The sequence below is a fragment of the Scyliorhinus canicula genome, chromosome 6, assembly GCF_902713615.1.
Source record: "Scyliorhinus canicula chromosome 6, sScyCan1.1, whole genome shotgun sequence".
NCBI classification, from domain to species: domain Eukaryota; kingdom Metazoa; phylum Chordata; class Chondrichthyes; order Carcharhiniformes; family Scyliorhinidae; genus Scyliorhinus; species Scyliorhinus canicula.
Genome location: NC_052151.1, coordinates 119,609,102 through 119,631,330, shown reverse-complemented (window position 1 = coordinate 119,631,330; position 22,229 = coordinate 119,609,102). Strand labels below are relative to the sequence as shown.

The 22,229-nt window shown below is 47.0% G+C and overlaps 1 protein-coding gene across 4 annotated transcripts in view; it reads left to right on the top strand.

Moving 5' to 3' along the window:
• Positions 1 to 22,229, top strand: part of msra (methionine sulfoxide reductase A) — a 492,501-nt gene that overhangs the window by 338,456 nt on the left and 131,816 nt on the right. For all 4 annotated transcript variants that reach the window (XM_038800009.1, XM_038800012.1, XM_038800013.1 and 1 more), the window contains one exon: positions 7,019 to 7,123. In XM_038800009.1, coding sequence (XP_038655937.1) covers positions 7,019 to 7,123 — 105 coding nt within the window. The remainder of the gene's footprint in view (positions 1 to 7,018; positions 7,124 to 22,229) is intronic.

Here is a 22,229-nt window from a genome sequence, read left to right as displayed (position 1 = left end):
AAATTAAATTGATGACTGGTCATTTGTCGAAGCTGGGATCACTGAAGAAGTGGTGGCTATTACTCCATGTACAGAGCTAAAATTAACATTATTTTGCATTCTTTTGAATGTAAATTTTATACTTTTAACCTTAACCAGAAACTGAAGAGCCTAGTTTGACTTAATTGTCCTCTACTTAATGCTGGATAAAATATGGTGGTGAAGAATGGGCAATTTTAAGTGGTTTATTACAGACAGTTTTTGTGATAAATCTGACCATTACTTTGTTACATTTTATGGAAAATCATACATAGAATTTACAGTGCGGAAGGAGGCCATTCGGCCCATCGAGTCTACACCGGCTCTTGGAAAGAGCATCCTACCCAAGGTAAATACCTCCACCCTATCCCCATAACCCAGTAGCCCCACCCAACACGTAGGGCAATTTTGGACACTCAGGGCAATTTAGCATGGCCATTCCACCTAACCTGCACATCTTTGGACTGTGGGAGGAAACCGGAGTACCCGGAGGAAACCCACGCACACACGGGGAGGATGTGCAGACTCCACACAGACAGTGACCCAAGCCGGAATCGAACCTGGAACCCTGGAGCTGTGAAGCGATTGTGCTATCCACAATGCTACCGTGCTGCCCTTACAAATGCCCTACAAATGCCTTTGTAACTTTAGAGGGCAGTACGGTAGCATAAGTGGCTAGCACTGTGGCTTCACAGCGCCAGGGTCCCAGGTTCGATTCCCCGCTGGGTCACTGTCTGTGCGCAGTCTGCACGTTCTCCCCGTGTCTGCATGGGTTTCCTCCGGGTGCTCCGGTTTCCTCCCACAGTCCAAAGATGTGCAGGTTTGGTGGATTGGCCATGATAAATTAACCTAGTGACCAAAAAGGTTAGGAGGGGTTATTGGGTTAGAGGGATAGGGTGGAAGTGAGGGCTTAAGTGGGTCGGTGCTGACTCGATGGGCCGAATGGCCTCCTTCTGCACTGTATGTTCTAACTTACCATCCAAAGTAACCTGAGATCACAAGCCCAATATTTCTTAAAGTTATAATCCCAAATTCTGTAAGGCCTCATGCCATTCCTAATCACTCTAATCATCGGGAGGTTCAATCTCATACCTGTCAATCTCTAAAAGCGAATATATTGTACGTTTTATCTGATTGCTGTACTTTTTAAGCCATTGCACTGTGGGATCACAGAATCTATGTTTTCTCATTAGTTCACTGCGACAGCAATAAAGGACAGTTTCAATGTTGATCATCTCCTGTGACTACTTGTACGCTGATTGATTTTGAGAGCATAAAGCAACACTACTAATAGGCAGTGTTTAAAAAAAAAGTTGGCAATGCCAAAAACATGAAGCCTAAAAAAACCCTTAAGTATGGGTTTTCTGATGCTGCAGCACAAGGTTTGACTGAAAGTCTAGTGGGCCACAACCTGGTTTTAACTTGCATTGTATTTTTTTGTACCCAGCCTTCCATTGCTTGTTTTGTTGGGAGAATAACTAAAATACACAGAAGTGCAATGTGCAGCAGTGATGAGTCTAAAACTTACTGATAGGGCAGGGGACTTCAAAAGGTAAAGGTAAAGCCCTCAAAAGTTTGAAGTTTGACCCTTTATAAGTACATTTTCCAACATTTGAGAGTCTGCTGTAGTTCTGCCCTTCAAACCAAATTAATTCTCCTGGAAAGGGTTAGATAAAAGATAAGGAGCTGGATTCTCCGAATTTGAGGTTATGCCCAGAGGAAGTATCTAGTTTTATGATGAAAAAGTTGGCACTGGCCCCGCACCAATGCTCTGCCCGGTTGGGGGACTAGCAGCCGCACCATGTAAAACACCCGACGTTCTCGACATAAACGTCCGAAGAATTGCTGGGTCCGTAGCTGTGCACGAGCACAATGACGACCTGCAGTGGTCGTGCCATACAACATGGCACCAGCAGCCCACGGACCCAGCCTGCCAGATAGTGCGCCCCTCGTACCATCCCCAGACCCCCCCACCAGTCCCCCAGTCCCTGCAAAGCCCCTCCGCCCAATAGAAGGCTCTCCCCAACTGTGGCGGTGCTGGACACAGTCTGTAGCCACCACGCAAGGTGGACAAACACTCAGAGCACATGTGTCCTGCGCCATCGGGAAGTCGGTCTATCGGGGTGGAGCATCGGGGGAGGACCTTCAGATGACATCCTGAGGCTGTCCCAATGGCATGCGGCGTACTCCCCGATGATGCCGTTTTGGAGGGGGCGGAGCGTCCAAAAACTGGCGCCACACTAGGGGCGGTATTCTCCCCTACCCGGTGGGACTGGGGGTCCCGGCATACCGGAGTGGCGCCAACCACTCCGGCGTCGGAATTCTCCGCATCTTTAGGGTCTAGGCCCGCGCCGGAGGGGTTGACGCCGCACCGGAGGGGTTGGCGCCGCGAACAGCCTTTCCGCCCTGCCAGCCGGCGCAAACGGCTGGCCGAAAGGCCTTCGCCGGCCGGCGTGAGGCCGCACATGCGCCGGAGCGTCAGCGCCGCTGACATCATCCCGGCACATGCGCCTCCTTGGTGGCGGCGGCGGAAGAAAAAGAGTGCCCCCACGGCACTGGCCTGCTGGTGGGCCCCGATCGCGGGCCAGGCCACCGTAGGGGCACCCCCCAGGGTCCGATCGCCCCGCGCCCCCCTCAGGACCCCGGGGCCCGCTCGCGCCGCCTGCTCCCGCTGGCACCAGAGTTGGTTTAAACCACGTCGCCGGTGGAGGCCTGTCAGCAGTGGGACTTCGGCCCATCACGGGCCGGAGAATTGCCATGGGGGGCCTGCCGACCGGCGCGGCATGATTCCCGCCCCGGCCGATTCCTGGGTGGCAGACAATTCCGGTCACGGCGGGGGCTGGATTTACGCCAGCCCCGGGCGATTCCCCGACCCTGCGGGGGGGGGGGGGGGTCGGAGAATTCCGCCCCAGATTTCGGTGTCAAAAGGGATTCTCTGCCCGATCACCGATTATGATATTGGTGTTGGGCAATGGAGAATCCCGCCCAAGGACTTCAACTACTGCCATTCTTTAAGATTTAAATTGAGATGCAGTGTATTCATTTATGAGCTGAAAGCTCCCTAAAACATGCACCTGCATTAACCCCAACCCGAAAAAATGGTGTGAAGATTTATGAATTTATTGGGCTTTTCCAAAGGACTTCAAAATGCGCTTGCACATTGAATTGTCAAGCATTTGACTTCAGGGTAGGCTGTCATTTACTCAAATTTGTTAACAACATAAGGACAACATCTGCATGTGGGCTGTTTCCTTTGTTTAAGGAGAATGAATGGCCATTTATTGTGTTGAACATTCAGTTTAAAAATCGAACAATTCTGGACCTTTTTGAGACATGTAGAATTTTTATATATGTATGAAACATTGAACATGTAGAAATAATAAACTGGATCATTTTAAGAGGCAACTTTTGTTTGCTTATGGAAATTTATGTTGATTTAAAAACTGTTTAGGTAGATAAACTCACTAGTAGTGCAGTACATTTCCTGCTTCAGTGCTCCTGGCACACCCCAGATGCACAATGCAGTAAACTGTGCCCTCAGTCTCTCATTTCAACCTTCAGCTTTAAGAAGCAGAACATTTACGCTTTAAATACTTTAAGGCAGGAATATAAACACAGGATGTAATTGAAGATGGGGAAATGCGTGCATGTGTACAAGTGTTGGGGAGCCAGTATTTATACAAGGGGGCAAAAGAGTTGGGCAATGCAGAGCAACAGGAGAAGGCAAAAGGATAAGGGGGAGAACCACAAGAAGGAAAGCCATCAGCACATGTAGCTGGACAAGTCAGGCTCGACAAGGCAAGCAGTGCTTTTCAGCGACTTCCTTAATTTCTATATGTGAAAAGTCAGAAAAAAGTCTCTTTTTTTATAAATTTAGAATACCCAATTCTTTTTTTCCAATTAAGGGGCAATTTAGCGTGGTCAATCCACCTAGCCTGCACATCTTTGGGTTGTGGGGGCGAGACCCACACAGACACGGGGAGAATGTGCAAACTCCACATGGACAGTGACCCAGAGCTGGGATCGAACCCGGGTCGTCGGTGCCATCAGCAGCCTTGTTAACCACTGCGCCACTATGCTGCCCAAAGAGTCTCTGTGTTAATCATCTTTGTTTCCCTTCGCCAGTCTCTTACCTCTGTATTGAAGGAAATTGAAAATATTGAGGCAACCTCTTTGCCCATGAAGTTCTGACAATGTCGACTACAAAGTTATCATAATAGAGCAGAAATTATTAGTCAAATTTTGCAACTGTAATAATGCATAGACACTGGTTTAGGGTATGTGGGCATAACTAATCTTTCTATTCTAATTCACCTCGGATTTCTGACACAAACTGCTGCTGGATTATAGCTACTGGACACTCCAATGTTCAATATTGTCCATAGGTTAGTGAGTATGGCTAGAAGTACAACACTGACCAGTTCGTGTGATTAATGAACTGTCATATTAAACTGAACTAGTATTGCAGGAATGTAATACAGGAACGAGTAATGCAGGAATGTTGGTAGAGGTGAAGGAAGTATTGGTCACTGCTTGTATATTTTTTACACAGAGAGCAAAACTTCACGCTTCAATGTGATTACACACACATCGACAGACGAAAAGATCGATTCCAATCATTGCTGAGTTGCTTCATGAGATGTTTTCTTAATTGGTGTATATTGCTGTGGATGCCTTGCAGGACTTTAGGGGGAATAAAATATCTTCACTCTTGTGCATTGGCATGTAGGGCTTTTAGTTGCTGTCACTCTTTGACTCAATCACTACTTCTTAGATTTTCTTAATCGTCTGTTGAATTGATTTTAAGCTTCTGCTGAGATCATTTAGGGCAGAGAGTCAACATTGGTAACTTGAGAATCCTTGGCCACCTCTCAAGGCCAAACAAGAGACAGCAGATGGTATAGGTGGTAAGGTTTCTAAGCTGGCTATTCCTGATACAGGTGGAGAGGTTGAGGAGGATTACTTCTAAGCAAAAAAAAGAAACAGTATTTCCCGAACAATTTGTTGCTATGGAGCAGTGCTTGCAAATTCTGCTCTTCTTAAATATATGTCTTGTTAAAGGTAAAAGATGGTGAAAAATCATGGAATACAATTTTAAACTGCAATAATTTTATCACAAAGTAATAGCCATGATGGTGCACCTCCCTGCATTTCCTTAATTCACAGCATGCTGTCGTTGTAGAGTTACAAGCTGCAGCCCACGTCCACTCTTCACAGCTGCAGTAAAGATTCAATCTGGTGTCTTCCCAGGACCTGGAACTGTGGTGGGAATGCTGCCAAACGGCACCTTTATTGAGAACTGAGTGAATGTGAATGGAAAGTTCCATTTGCACTGAATTTCCGACTTTAAATTTGTTTCAAATTAAAATGAATCATGTAAAAGGTGTAAAGCACTTATTGGAACATTAGCTGTGAGTAAAATCTCCCGCCTCCTGATAAGCAGTTTGAAGTTGGCTTGAGTTTAGGTGATATTGATTCAGGATGTTGGAAACGGTTGCAGAATTCTAAAATTACAAATGGAATTTTGTAACAGTTTCCTACATCCTGAATCAATATCAGCAACTTTGCACCTGCCTCCTTACCCACTTCGCATCACAGCAAGGGTATTGGCTGAAACCGTGGTGTTCATAAATAAACTGACCCAAATTTAAGGTCCAGATAAGGGAATAGAGTTGAGTGGTCAATATACACAGATGGGATTTATAAATAGTAACTATTACTGGCCTGAATTATTTTGGGAGATGCATTTTAATCTTGATCTGTACCCTCAATCTCTCCTTAAGTAAATTAATGTAGTGATTGGAATGTTTTGTAGTTGGGTCTTAACAAGGATTTTAAAAATTTGAAAATACAAATTTAAATTTGATTTCTGAATAAAGAGAAAACTGCTATTTATTCCTCTAAGACTCTGACAACTAAACTGTTACTGAAATGGCAACCTTCTAATCACTTTGTTTGGTTCTGTTCTAGCCCGTTGCTTTTTCAAAAACGAACTAGATCTGTCTCTTAGCCTAATTACATTAATTCATTGCGAAAGGGAGTGGTTCTATGAGAAATAGATACAAAGTAAACAATGGATTATCTTGTTGGCAATTCTCCAATATATAGGTATCAGCAGGAAGAATGAGCAGTTGTCTTCGAGCCATACAGTGCACAGGAGGCCCTTCGGCCCATCAAGTCTACACTGACAAAACTACACTAAATCTGCACTAAATCCACTTTCCAGCACTTGTTCCATAGCCTTGAGTGTCATGGCAATTTAAGTGCTCATCCACGCCTTTTTAAAGGTTGCGATGTTCGCCGACTCTACTACCCTTCCACGCACTGCATTCCAGACTCCCACCACCTTCTGGGTGAAAGACCTTTTCCTCAGATCCCCTCTAGACCTCCTGCCACACCTTAAAATTATGCCCCCTCGTTACTGACACTTCAACAGCTGCTTCCTATCCACCCTGTCCATACCCCTAATAATCTTACACACCTCAATCAGGTCCCCCCTCAGCCTTCTCTGCTCTAAAGAAAATGACCCGAGCCTATCCAGCCTCTCTTCATAGCTCAAATGCTCCACCCCAGGCAACATCCTGGTGAGCCTCCTCTGCACCCTCTCCAGTGCACAGTTGTGTTGAATACTGAAAATGATTGGGAAGACATTTTGGGAGAGTACTAAATTCTCAACACTTTACTATTTAATTGTTATCAAAATTCTATGATTAAAAAAATTAGCTATTTACAATCGCTTTGAGTTGAATTGCTTATGGGAGCAATTCACAACATGTGTACCCTGGATCCATAAAATTATTAATTCCATGAACTTATTTGAAACATTACAAACTCTGGTTTAAACAAAATAACAAATTGTTATTTCACAAGGCCATTATGGTATGCAAACGATTACTCATCTGCTGTGCTGCTGTCACTTGAGTTTGTAGTAAAAATAACAAGCAACAGTGCTCGACTTATCAACAGCCTCCTAAATTAGAATTGTGTTGTCTTTCTGTAGGGATGAGTGGACACGCAGAAGTAGTGAGAGTTGTGTACCATCCAGACAAAATCGGCTTTGAAAAACTGCTCAAGGTCTTCTGGGAGAGCCATGACCCAACACAAGGTACAGTAATGAATAGACCAGCTCCTCATTATATTCCTAATTACTGCTGTGGTAATTAGTGTTTCAGTAACATGTTTCAAATGAACCTTGAAACCACATGTGGGCCAAACACCGTGGAAAAAATAATGGACAGGCGGAGTCTTTTTTTAAAAACATTGTGACAATTGAACCAGAAAAAAATATTGTGACTGCTCAACTCGGCTGTTAGCATTGTTTTGAAGAGATTCTGTTTCCTTGGCTGAATGGGAAACGTTGACATTGTTCATGTGCAAGTCTGCAATACAGTTTATTTTACCTTCCCGAACATTGTGAAAAGAGCTGACATTTTGTTTTGTTAATGAGAGTCGGCACTTTTGGATGTCTACAAAAGCCAAAAATATCTTCATTTTTAGTATTGGTCCCTACATCATACACTTGTGACCCCAGATACCATAAAATAAATGATTGGTATGGGGTGATGCTATGGAGTTTAGTCAGCCAAATATTGGACGTCCTTTACAGTTTTTATATAATGCCCTGATTTTCTATTACAATAAAGAAGTGGTTTGCAAAACTGAAATGTTCAAAGGTAGAATTATGGAAGTGAATTAAATCATAAACCAATTTCCATTTTGTGATTCATAGTGTTCTCTTAACAACCCCCCCCCCCCCCCCCCCCCCCAACGTGCCTAAGCGCTTGGCTCACCATGTGCTAAACATGCACTTGGGATTGTAAGAGGCAGGAAGATCTTTTCACCTGCGACCCGAGCTATTCAAAAGGTTCAGCCACAATGCATGTTAATTGCTGGTACATTGTCTAAACTGCTGGTTAACCTCTGGATCTTATTTTGGTTTATTTTCCTAATTCTATAATTTAATTCTGATCTCTAATGACAAGTGCAGGAGAATGCTGCATTTCCTTTGGCTGCTTGTGGCTGCAGACATGCGGATCCTGGTAGGTCTGCCTATAGGTCTGGAGGAGGATAGGAGCAACCGAGAAGACAGGAGAGAGCAGGAGCATCAGGGTGAAGAGGTTACTCTATGTTGTGAGGTGTGTGTAGTTCAGTAGGTTTCATCACGAGCTTCTGAGTCTTATATATTGAACAGTAAATGTTTATTAATTATTAGCAACTATATACATATATACGGTATAAGGGCTAAACTAGGAACTCTCTCCACACTTGTCCCTGCACTCGTCTCTGCCGAGTACAAGACTGCCCTCAAGACTTGAGTCATATATTCGTTTATATCACACTGTGGGTGGTACTGTACCTCGTCCTATGTTAACCCTTTAGATGCTAGACCCTTAAACTACAGTCTTCAGTGAACACTTCTCTATTTGAACTTCACTAAAGAGCAATGTGTGAGGTGTTTCACTTCACAAAGGTAGTTGTCACTGAGCTATATGTCTTGCAGTAGCCACAGACCTAGCTTTAAACTAAGATATCCTAACCAAGATAGCCTAACATCTATGATGGAGAAACTGCTGGAGTCTATAATCAGGGATGGGGTAACTGAACATCTTGGAAAAATTTTGGTCGATCAGGGAGAGCCAGCATGAATTCATGAAGTGAAGGTCATGCCTGACTAATTGTATTGAATTTTTTGAAGAGGTGACTAAGATAGTGAACAGGGCAATGTCTATGGATGTTATTATGGACTCCCAGAAGGCATTTGATAAAGTCCCACACAAGAGACTGTTAACTAAGGTGAAAGTCCACAGAGTTGAGGGCAAATTATTGACATAGTTAGGAAATTGGTTGAGTGTCAGGCGACAAAGAGTGGGGATAATAGGCAATTCATCTAATTGGCAGGATATGACTACTGGTGCACTACAGGGACCTGTGTTGGGCCCTCAATTATTCGCTTTATTCATTAATGACTTGGATGATGGCATAGCAAGTTGTATATCCAAAGTAACAAAGTAATGTAGCATTGTTGACAGCTTAGATGATAGCAAAAAATTGACAAGTCTAGGTGAATGGGCAAAATTGTGGCAAATGGAATTCAATATAAGCACGTGTGAAGTAATCCATTTTGAATTAAAAAAGGATAGAGCAGAGTACTTTGTAAATGGAAAGAGGTTAGGTACAGTGGGTGTCCAAAGAGACTTGGGTGTTCTTGTGCATAGCTCCTTAAAGTGCCATGATCAAGTTCAGAAAATAATCAAAAAAGCTAATGGAATGCTATCCATTATATCTAGCGGATTAGAGTATAAAGACATAGGGGTTATGCTGCAGCTGCACAACACCCTGGTTAGACCCCACTTGGAGTACTGTGTGCAGTTCTGGGCACCACACCTTGAGAAGGATATTTTGGCCGAGGAGGGAGTGCTACCTAGGTTTACAAAAATGATACCTGGACTACAGGGGTTACGTTACGAGGAGAGATTACACAAATTAGACCTGTTTTCACTAGAATTTAGAATGTTAAGGGTGGTCTGATATTAACAGGGAAAGACAGGGTAGATATAGATAAACTATTTCCACTGGTTGGAGATTCTAAAAACTAGGGCCAAACCACTCAGGAGAGATGTTAGGAAGAACTTCTTCACTCAAAAGGTGGTAGAGGTTTGGAACTCTCTCCCACAAACAGCAGTTGAAGCGATCAGTTGTTCATTTTAAATCTGAGATAGATTTTTGTTAAGGAAAGGTACTAAGGGATATGGGCCAAAGACAGGTATATGGAGTTAAGTCACAGATCAGTCATAATCTCATTAATTGGCAGGATAGGCTCGAAGGGCTCAATAGCCTACTCCTGTTCCTATGTTCCTAGATATGAGCAGCGCTAATGTGTCAAGTTCATTATGATGCTCATCTTTTGTGTAACTGACTCTGTTCAAGCTGTAACATGAATCTCTGTTCGAGTGGCACCAGCGACCAACAACTTGTATTTACATAGCACCTTTCAATATTTAACATTCCAAGGTGCTCCATAAGAGTGCTGTCAAACAAAATGTGACACCGGGCTGTGTGAGATATTTGGTAAACAGCTGGGTCAAAGATGTAGGTTTGAAAGATCACTTGCTGATGAAGGTCGAATGAAGATCTAGAAGGCATGCAGAATTGGTTGTGGGCAGAAAACACTTTGACAGCATTGAACCACGATGAGATTTAGAAGCAGTGGAGAATGTACTTCAACCATGGCGCTTGAATATCTGTTCAGGGCCAAACAGATGGAGATCCAGTACTATACATCATTGGCAGTGAGGTTGGGAGAAATATCGTCAACGTCCAAGGTGAAATCATGGTTGTGGCAAGTAAACCAACTTGGAAGTAAATATTTGGACATCGTACAGTTTGTAGCGGGGCATTGCCGAATCATCCGGTCGATTGCGACAGCCATTGGTGCAAGTAAAGGGGTTTTTAAAAAAAAAAACAGCAATCGGACAACTGCGAATTACTGGGGGCTCACTTCAAACAGAAGATCCAAGTTTTCAGTACACTTGCCGTTGTAGTGGGTAAAGCTGTGGAGAATGTGCACGAGACACTGAAATGAACCACAGGAATCCCAACAATCCGCTATCGAGTGCCCCAGCAGCCCATAACTCACGCATGCCCCCCATCACAGCTACCAAAGTCAGATCAGCCTTCCTGAAAGTGAACCCTGGGAAGGCGACAGGCCGGACGGGATCCCTGGTCGTGCACTCAGAGCCTGCGCGGACCAGCTCGTATCTTTAACCTGTCGGTACTCCACTCCGAGGTCCCCACCTGCTTCAAGAAGACCACCATCATACCGGTGCCAAAGGAGAACCAGGCAACGTGCCTCAATGACTATCGTCCGGTGGCCCTGACTTCAGTCATAATGAAGTGCTTCGAGAGGTTGATCATGAAGCGCAGCATCACCTCCATACTCCCAGAACGCCTTTATCACTACAATTTGCGTACTGTCGCAACAGGTCCACAGCAGACGCCATTTCCCTGGCCCGACACTCATCCCTAGAGCATCTCGACAACAAGGATTACTACATCAGACTCCTATTTATTGACTACAGCTCCGCCTTCGACACCATAATCCCAGCCAAGCTCACATCAAAGCTCCAAAACCTAGGACTTGGCTCTCCACTCTGCAACTAGATCCTCGATTTTCTGACCAACAGACCACAATCAGTAAGAATGAACAACACCTCCTCCACAATAGTCCTCAATACCGGTGCCCCGCAAGGCTGCATACTTAACCCCCTACTCTACTCCCTGTACACATACAACTACATGGCAAAACTTGGTTCCAACTCCATCTACAAGTTTGCTGACGATACGACCAAGTACTGTACACACCCGTGTCAGCATCAATGGGGCCGAGGTGGAGATGGTTAACAGTTTCAAATTCCTAGGGTTGCACATCTCTAAAATTCTGTCCTGGTCCACCCACGTCGACGCTACCACCAAGAAAGCACAACAGCACCTATACTTCCTCAGGAAACTAAGGAAATTTGGTATGTCCACATTAACTCTTAGCACCTTTTACAGATGCACCATAGAAAGCATCCTAACTGGCCGCATCACAGCCTGGTATGGCAACTGCTTAGCCCAGAAACTTCAGAGAGTCGTGAACACCACCCAGTCCATCACACGAACCTGCCTCCCATCCATTGACTCCATCTACACCTCCCGCTGCCTGGGGAAAGCGGGCAGCATAATCAAAGACCCCTCCCACCCGGCTTACTCACTCTTCCAACTTCTTCCATCGGGCAGGAGATACAGAAATCTGAGAACACGCACGAACAGACTCAAAACAGCTTCTTCCCTACTGTTACCAGACTCCTAAATGACCCTCTTATGGACTGACCTCATTAACATTACACCCCTGTACACTTCATCCGATGCCGGTGCTTATGTAGTTACATTGTATACCTTGTGTTGCCCTATTGTGCATTTTCTTCTATTCCCTTTTCTTCCCATGAACTTAATGATCTGTTGAACTGCTCACAGAAAAATATTTTTCACTGTACCTCGGTACACGTGACAATAAACAAATCCAAATCCAAATCCAACCTACGGGGCTGCCAACTCTGCAATCGATAGCGAGGCACAGAAACAGCTCGTCTGCTTGTGCGCTGTGGGTTTGTCTTCTTTAAACAGGGAGAAAATAAAAGACAGGTTGAAGGCTGGGTAGCACGGATCAGGGAACTGCAATCCAAAAATGGTGGGAAGACAAGGGGCTATGGGCGTGTTTGATGAGGTGGAGACATGGAAATCTTATGAGGAAAACAAAAAGTTCCAGTCATTCCTTAAAGACAATCAGACACCAGCAGACCTGCATGTTTCTCAGCTGAGTTGTGAGGAAAACATTCATGTTTCTACAGAATTTAGTACACCCAGCTAAACTTGGTGACAAGTCATGTGATGAGTTAATGACTGTCTTGCAAGACTATTTCTCTCCCCATCCACGGTTAATAGCTGAAAGATACCACTTTCATCATCGTGCACAGGAAAGTTCATAATTTGTTGCATTGCATCGAAAGCTGGCAAAGTACTGATAATACCTTGATTGATATTCTGCACAACCGATTAGTTTATGGCCTCAGGTATGTCGCCATCCATAGGATTTTGTTGACTGAATGTGTATTAACCCTGAAATCTACTATGGAAATCGCAGCATCTATGGAACTTGCTGCCAGAGAAGCTTTACTGATTAGAGTTCGAGCTAAAATCCATCAGATCCATGAGAAGCTGGTCCACCAAGAGCCTACCATATCATCACTGCAACCAAGTGACATGAGGCTCGAGATTGTTGGAGTAAGGAGAACAAATGCAAAAATTGTGAGCACATTGCCAAGGCATGTTGGCCACACCAACTTTCTTCAGCACAAAAGAAGTGTACCAGGAAAAATACTGCAAAGTTACAGGGTGAGTTTACCAGTTGAGTGATCCAACTAAAGACTCACTGAGTACCAAAGTGTCAAGTCATCTTAAGGAGGGGCAGCATGCGGCGCAGTGGTTAGCACTGGGACTGCGGCGCTGAGGACCCGGGTTAGAATCCCGGCCCTGGGTCACTGTCCGTGTGGAGTTTGCACATTCTCCCCTTGTCTGCATGGGTTTCACCCCCACAACCCAAAGATGTGCAAGGTAGGTGAATTGGCCACGCTAAATTGCCCCTTAACTGGAAAAGAAAAATAATTGGCTACTTTAAATTTATAAAAAAAGGTCATCTTAAGGAATTTAAACTTGGGGCGGGATTCTCTCAGCCCGGGACCGGGCCGGAGAATCCCCGCGACCGGTGCGAATCGCACCACGCTGCCCCGACGGCAGGACGCGATTCTCGGCAGAGCGGAGAATCGGCGCCATTGGCGCCAGCGTGGTTGGCGCAGCGCCAGTCGGGGGCCGCTGTACACGATCCCCTCGCCGATTCTTGGCCCATGATGGGCCGAGCAGCAGTCGTAAAAAACCCGAGTCCTGCTGGCGCCATTCATACCTGCTCTCAGCCAGTGGGACCTCGGCGTTGAAGGGTCCAGGGGCGATCAATGTGGGGGGGGATGTGTGGTCCGAACCCGGGGGGGGCCTCCGATGTGACCTGGCCCGCGATCGGGGCCCACCGATCGGCGGGCTGGCCTCTCTGGCTGGGGGCCTCCTTTCTTCCACTCCAGCCCCTGCAGCCCTGCGCCATGTTGCGTAGGGGCTAGAACTGCTGACCCTGAGGCCGTGTTGACGCTGTCGAGAAATGCGGCGACGTTTCCGATGGCATCAGCACTTAGCCTCAGGTTCACAGAATCCCGCCCTTGGTGTTCTAACAGTACAAGGAGACGAGCAATTTTGGGTCTAGCCTAAATTAAATGGGAACATTATTAAGCTGGAAGTGGATACGGCCCCGCTGTATCACTTATACCTAAATTGATATACCATCAGAAATGGAAGTATCTGCCATTGCATCCATCTGATGTGGTGCAATAATAATAATCTTTATTATTGTCACAAGTAGGCTTACATTAACACTGCAATGAAGTTACTGTGAAAATCCCTTAGTCGCCACACTCCAGCACCTGTTCGGGTACACATAGGGAGAATTCAGTCCAATTCACCGAACAAGCACGTCTTTCGGGAATTGTGGGAGGAAACCAGAGCACCCAGAGGAAGCCCACGCAGACACTGGAGAACGCGCAGACTCTGCACAGTGACCCAAGCGGGAATCGAACCTGGGACCCATGGTGCTGTGAAGCAATAGTGCTACCATGCCCCCCCACAGTATGTTGAGGACATATACCGAGGAGGTGGTGCCACTGAAGGGCTTCATCAAGTTGACAGTAGAAGTTAATGAACAGAAAGTGGAGTTTCCTCTTCACATTGTTCAAGGAAACTTTCCAGCATTGTTTGGGGATCTTGGTTTAGGAAAGTTAAACCAAACAGGGCCATCATGAACCAACTTTTTGATTCTATGAACTATCCTTAACCACTTCTGGAAAAGTATGTGAATGTATTCGAGGAGTCACTTGGATTCATGACTGGGGTCAAAGTGAAACTCAAGATAGAGGCAGACAGCAAGTCTAAGTGTTTGAAAGCGCATACCGTACCCTATGCTATTCAACCTAAAGTGGAAAAAGAACTTGAGAGGTTACTGAAGACAGGATCCATTGAGTCTGTTACCATCAGCAATTGGGCAACTCCAATTGTCCCAGTCTTAAAGAAGGATGGTTCAGTATGAATATGTGGGGATTTCAAAACTACTATCAAACCAGTATTATGTGCTGATCAGTATCCTCTACCACTTATTGACGATCTTTTTGCAGGCTTCTCAGGTAACCAAATTTGAGCAAAATTGATCCCTCCCAAGCCTATCTGCAAATGGACATCGTTATTGAGTCGCAACTGTTACTGGCCATAGCAACACACAAGGGTCTGTTTCCGTATTGTGAGCTTCCGTTTGGGATAACGTTAGCACCATTCTCTCCCAGCGATCTATGAATCAGATCTTGAGTGGGCTATTGGGTATACAATGCTACCTGGGTGACATTTTGATTATTGTTTGAACAATGTAGAGCGTGTGAAGAACCTGGAAGCTATTCTTGCAAGGCTGCTAAATAATCTCAGAGTCAAGAAAAAGAGAAGTGTGAATTTTAAAAATCTTCTATTCAGAATCTTGGACACATCATTGACCTAGATGGTGTTCATAAAGACCTGAAGAAGATGTTGGAGATCCTGGATGCTCCACAACCGCAGAACACGACTCAGTTCTAAAATCATTTAGAGGATTATTAAATTCCTCTGGAAAGCTCATAGCTCTGTGCAAGGCTATGAGCAACAAGGCTGAAACCTTTACACGTGTTGCTTTGTAACAAACAAGCTTGGCTCTGGATGAAAAATTGTGAGGATGCTGACCAAAACATCAAAAAGATTTTACAAGTATCTGAATTATTGAACCATTATTATCCAAAACTGAAGCTGCAGCTTGGTTACAATGCATCACCTTATGGGGTTGGAGCAGTTGTCTTGTATATAATACCTTCAGTCAAAGAGCGACCAATAGCATTTACTTCCAGGATGCTGACTTGCGCTGAATCTAACTGTGCTCAACTTGAGAAAGAAGCTCTCAGCATTATTCAATGGTTCCACCATTATTTAATTGGTCTATTGACAGACCTTCACTTAACAATATTTGAGCTGCATAAGGGACCCCTTTGTTCGCTGCTAGTCGATTACAACGTTGGCGTTAATCTTGTTGGTACATGATTATGTCATTGAATAGCGAAGGTCTGAACAGCACACGGACGCTTTGTCTAGTCTGCCACTGCAAGATCAACAAGGTCAAAAAGATAAGCACAAATCTGCTGAACACTTTAACTACATATTTTATTTGTCTCGTGGAAAATGATCCGGTAACATCTTCTCAGGTGTGGAAATTTACCCAAACAGATCCGGTGCTGGGGAAGTACGAGACATGATTCTAGAAAGAATCCAGACCTTAAACCCTATCTTACCAGGCATCTTGAGTTGACAGTACAAAATGGAGTATTGTCGTGGGATAATAGAGTAATCATTCCGCCGTGTCTACGGAGTAGATCCTGGAACAGTGGCACAAGAGCCATCTCGCTGCAGTTAGAGAAGCGACATCTGGTGGCCCGGTTTGGATGCACAAATAGGGGAGAAGGTGGGGTTATGCCAATCCTACCCTGCGTTGAGAAATGTACCTCCACTACAACCTTTACATAAATGGGAATGGCCTATCAGGCCATGGAAAAAATCCATGTTGACTCTGAGGGACCAGTTGAAGGGCACATGCTTTTGGACATGGTTGAGGAGCATTCAAAGTGGCCAGAGGTTGAAATCAACAACTATGGAACAGACAATAGAAAGTCTTGATGAAGTAATTGCAAGATACGGGAGACCTGAACAACTTGTGAGCGATAACGTTACTCTGTTCACATCAGCCGATATCGAGGACTACCTGAAGGGGTGTGGCATCGGTCTTATCAAATCTGCCCACTACCATCCAGCTACGAAACAGCTTAGTTGAACGTTTCGAACAATCACTCAAGCATGCAGTGAAGATTGAGGAATAAAGGCTCTCTACCTAAACGTGTCAATAGCTTTCTACTGTAATAACATACAGAAACACTGCACATTCAACTACACAAAACTACCGGCTATAGTGATGTTCAAAAAGAAACTATGCACAGAGTTCAACCTTTTGACACCCCTTCAACTTCAGAGATAGGCAACAGCATCAGATGCAATTGGCTAGAAGGGAACAACATCCAAAAGCTGAGTCTGTGACCATGAGGAATGTGTTCTTGCAAAAAATTACACCTCAGGCAAAAAATGGATACCAGCAATTGTACAAGCCAAAAAGGGTCTGATTTCATCCACTGTATGTGGTAGTCACCACTAGCAGTATTATATGTATTACGGTAAGGCTCGCATAATAGAGGTACATGGGTAAATCCCTGCCTGCTGGCTCCGCCCAGTAGGCGGCATATAAATGTGTGTGCTCGCCAATGCTGCAGCCATTCTGGTTCCAGCTACAGGAGGCACAACATCTTGCTCAATAAAGCCTCGATTATTCCACTATTCTCGTCTTTGTGGTAATTGATAGTGCATCAATTTATTAAGCAAGATTTTTAAAACGATGGATCTCCGAATCAAACTTGATCGCCTGCAGCTGAGCCCTCAAACAGCCAACGCTATGTCCGCCTTTGAGCACTGGCTAGCCTGCATCGAGAGCAACCTTCAAACATCCGCTGAGGAACCCTAGGAATCGCAGAAGCTCCAAGTCCTTTGTTCACGAGTGAGCCCTGACATTTTATCTCTTATCCGGCATGAGCCCACTTACTCCGAAGCTATGGAGCTCCTGAAGGGACATTATGTTCGACCAGTCGATCAACTATACGCCAGCCACCTCCTGGCCACGAGACAGCAACTCCCCGGGGAGTCTCTGGACGATTTCTGGTGTGCCCTGCACACCCTTGGTAGGAACTGTGACTGCCGGGCAGTTTCGGCAGTCCAGCACACAGAACCTTTAATTAGAGATGCTTTCGTTACGAGCATGAGGTCTGCGTACGTTCGCCAGCGGCTACTGGAAGGGGCAACGCTTGATCTTGCGGGAACTAGGCAGCTCACTAATTCGTTAGAAGTGGCCTCCCATAACGTTCAGTCCTACGCCCCCTGACCGCGCGGTACCCTCGTGGGCATCGTCGGCCCCACCAGCTGCCGACTCCAGCTCACCGCAAGCCTGCGCCGCGCAGCAGCCAGCCAACCCTGGGGGGCCCAAGTGCTATTTTTGCAGGCAAAACAAACACCCCAGGCAGCGCTGCCCAGCGCGGAGCGTGACCTGCAATGGATGTGGGAAGAAGGGACACTTTGTTTCTGTTTGCCAGGCCCAGTCGGTCACCGCTGTTTCCAGCCCCGGTGCTCCTGCACCCCCACGTGCGACCCAGGGGCGCCGACACCTTCCTCATCGCCAGCCATGTGTGACCCAGGGGCACCGTCATCTTCCTCATCACCAGCCACGTGCGGCCCGTGGGTGCCGCCATCTTTGCCGCCATTTTGGATGGTGTCTCAGGACCCCTGCTCGTCTGGCCGTTCATCGTCTGCCACTACCTCCACCACCACTGACCAGCCCGGAGCCTCCCAGAATCTGCCGCAGCTCGCCTCGATCACTCTGGACCAGTCCCGTTCCCGCAACCTCGCGACTGTAACAATGACGGTGAAGATTGATGGGCACGAGACGGCCTGCCTTTTTGACTCCGGGAGCACGGAGAGCTTCATCCACTCCACTAAGGTAAGGCGCTGGACCCTCCCGGTACACCCAGTCACCCAGAAAATCTCCCTGGCTTCCGGATCCCATTCCGTGGAAATCCGGGGGTAGTGCATCGCGACCCTCACCGTACAAGGCATAGAGTTTAGCAACTTCCGGCTCTAATCCTCCCCCACCTCTGCGCTGCCCTGTTACTCGGTCTGGACTTCCAGTGCCACCTCCAAAGCTTAACCTTAAAATTCTGCGGACCCCTACCCCCCTCACCGTGTGCGGCCTCACGTCCCTCAAGGTCGACCCACCTTCCCTGTTTGCGAGCCTCACCCCGGATTGCAAACCAGCTGCCAGCAGGAGCAGACGGTACAGCGCCCAGAACAGGACCTTCACCAGGTCGGAGGTCCAACGGCTTCTGCGGGAAGGGGTCATTGAGGCCAGCAACAGCTCCTGGAGAGCTCAAGTGGTATTAGTAAAGACAGGGGAGAAGCACAGGATGGTCATTGACTACAGTCAGACCATCAATCGGTACACGCAGCTCGACGCGTACCCCCTCCCACGCATAGCTGACATGGTCAATCAGATTGCGCAGTATCGGGTCTTTTCCACAGTGGACCTGAAGTTCACCTACCACCAGTTCCCCATCCGCCCGGAGGACCGCTAATACACTGTGTTCAAAGCAGTTGGCCGCCTCTATCACTTCCTTAGGGTTCCCTTCAGCGTCACTAATGGGGTCTCGGTCTTCCAGCAAGAGATGGACCGAATGGTTGATCGGTACAGACTGCGGGCCACCTTCCCGTACCTAGATAACGTCACCATCGGCGGCCACGATCAGCACAACCACGATGCAAACCTTCAAAAATTCCTCCAGACTGCCAAACTCCTTAACCTCACATACAATAAGGAGAAATGCGTGTTCCACACCAACCACTTTGCCATCCTTGGCTATGTCGTGGAAAATGGAGTCCTACGGCCGGACTTCGACCGCATGCGCCCCCTCATGGAACTCCCACTCCCTCATTGCCCCAAGGCCCTGAAACGATGCCTGGGGTTTTTCTCCTACTGTGCCCAGTGGGTCCCTAATTATGTGGACAAGGCCCGCCCACTCATTCAGTCCACAGTTTTCCCCCTGGTGGCTGAAGCCCGCCAGGCCTTCAACTGCATGAAAGCAGACATCGCCAAGACGATCCACGCGGTCGACGAGTCCCTCCCCTTTCAGGTCCAGAGCAATGCATCAGGCGTGGCTCTGGCCGTCACCCTCAACCAGGCTGGTAGGCCAGTGGCCTTCTTCTCCCACACCCTCCATGCCTCCGAAATTCGGCACTCCTCTGTTGAAAAGGAGGCCCAAGCCATTGTGGAAGCTGTGAGACATTGGAGGCATTACTTGGCCGGCAGGAGATTCACTCTCCTCACTGACCAATGGTCGATTGCCTTCATGTTTAATAACACACAGAGGGGCAAGATCAAAAATGACAATTACGAGATTTTGTATCGCCCTGGGAAACTCAACGAACCCCCTGACGCTGTATCTCACGGTACATGTGCCAGCGCAGAAGTGGACCGACTCCGGGCCCTCCACTATGACCTCTGCCATCCGGAGGTCACCCGGTGCATCCATTTCGTCAAGGCCCGCTACCTGCTCTACTCCATTGAGGAAGTCAGGACCGTCACCAGAGACTGCCAGGTCTGCGCAGAGTGCAAGCCGCACTTCTACCGGCCAGAACGAGCGCACCTGGTGAAGGCCTCCCGCCCTTTCGAACGCCTCAGCGTGGACTTCAAAGGGCCCCTCCCCACCACCGACCACAACATGTACTTTCTGACCGTGATTGACAAGTACTCCCGGTTCACTTTTGCCAGCCCATGTCCCGATATGACTTCTGCCACTGTCATTAAAGCCCTGCACAGCATCTTCACCCTGTTCGGTTTCCCCACCTACATCCACAGCGATCGGGGATCCTCTTTTATGAGTGATGAGCTGCGTCAGTTCCTGCTCAGCAAGGGCATTGCCTCGAGCAGGACAACCAGCTACAACCCCCGGGGAAACGGGCAGGTAAAGAGGGAGAATGGGACGGTCTGGAAGGCTGTCGTGCTGGCCCTTCGGTCTAGGAATCTCCCGGTCTCCCACTGGCAGGAGGTCCTCCCCGATGTGCTCCTCTCCATCCGATCGCTCCTCTGCACCGCGACTAATGAGACCGCTCACAAACGTCTCTTTGCCTTCCCCAGGAAGTCCACCTCCGGGGTCTCGCTCCCAACATGGCTGACAGTTCCTGGACCCGTCCTCCTTCGCAAGCATATGCGGACCCATAAGTCGGACCCCTTGGTCGAAAGAGTCCACCTCCTACACGCGAACCTGCAGTATGCCTACGTGGCACACCCCGACGGGCAGCAGGACACAGTCTCCCTCCAGGGTCTGGCACCCGCTGGATCCCCATCCACGGCCCCCGACCTGACACTGCCCCCACCGCCCCCGGCTGCCTCATTTACCCTTGAGCCACTCACCCTCCCTCCAGCGAACCTCACCACTTCCCCCACCCCAGTAGGATCCTTCCTCCCACTGGTTCCACTCAGGGGTGATGAAGACGAGGACAGCACGCTCCCGGAGTCACAGGTGACCAAGTCGGCGCCCACATCATCACCAGGACTGAGGCGATCGCAGGGGAGGGTCAAGGCCCCCGACAGACTGAACTTGTAATGTTTTCTACCCCCCCGCCGGACTCTTTTTTTAACAGGGGGTGAATGTGGTAGTCACCACTAGCAGTATTATACGCCGCAGGCAGCGTATAAATGTGTGTGCGCGCCGGTGCTGCAGCCATTCTGGTTCCAGCTACAGGAGGCACAACATCTTTGCTCAATAAAGTCTCGATTATTCCACTATTCTCGTCTTTGTGGTAATTGATAGTGCAACACTGTACAATCTGACAATGAACAAATTTAGCATCGGCACACTGACTAATTATTGCCTGAACATAGTGAGTATACAGAATCTGTACCAGATGTTTATATCACAGAGTATGAACAGTGACATGCCAGAGAACAGAACTACAACAGCCGAAATGACGGAATCTGTTCCGACAGAATCATCCACACCAGAGACAGTTCCTGAGTTGGTTTCGTCAGATGTAAACTGACCAGTGTACAGCAAGAGCTTCTAGTACCCTGAAGAGCCTAGTTCCTGAACGTCGTGTTCTGCCAAAACGAGACAGGCATCTACCCAAGAGACTGTCTTACTAATTTACATATGTATCCGTAACATCACGTTAGTTATGGAAAACGTGTTGGATCTGTGTTAAAGTAGTTGATAAAGTAAAAATACAGGGATACTAAAGGAGTAAAGAGGGAGAGCTGTTATCGGAGTAACACCATTGGCTGGTGCAAGGTCATGTGTAACACAATTATGTCATTAGAGTGTTTTGCGGGTTTTTATGGAGTACACCAGTGTACCCTGTTTGAACAGCATCTTGGAAATAAACCCCTTGCATTATGTTATACAAACTCAACGTGTGCCACCTCTGATTCTTTCTCTTTGCGGCTATAACAAATAGTCGGAGTTTGACGTTAACTGCTTTGTTTCTATGTGGAGTTGTACACTGACTTGAAAAGTGCAATATCGGCCCAAACATTATATGGCAGCGAATAGAGGTTGAAGTCTGCACATCATCCAATCTTGAGTTGCAGGTCAAAAAGTTTCCATATCAACCTGATGGCATTAATGGCATATTTTGCTCTTTTGGTTTGTGATGGGCTGAGTTTACAAATAGAGATATACCGCTAATTGTTACACTTTTGAAACCCTTGCCAATAAGAAAAATACTGAGGTTCACTTACCCCCTTGGATATTCTCTGCAGTGCAATTGGTCCAGTTCAGTTGGCTTGAGAACTGCTTTGTGTAATTAGATCGGAGTTGAAACTAAGCAGAAGAACAATGGGACCTCTGGTAGTCAAGAATAAT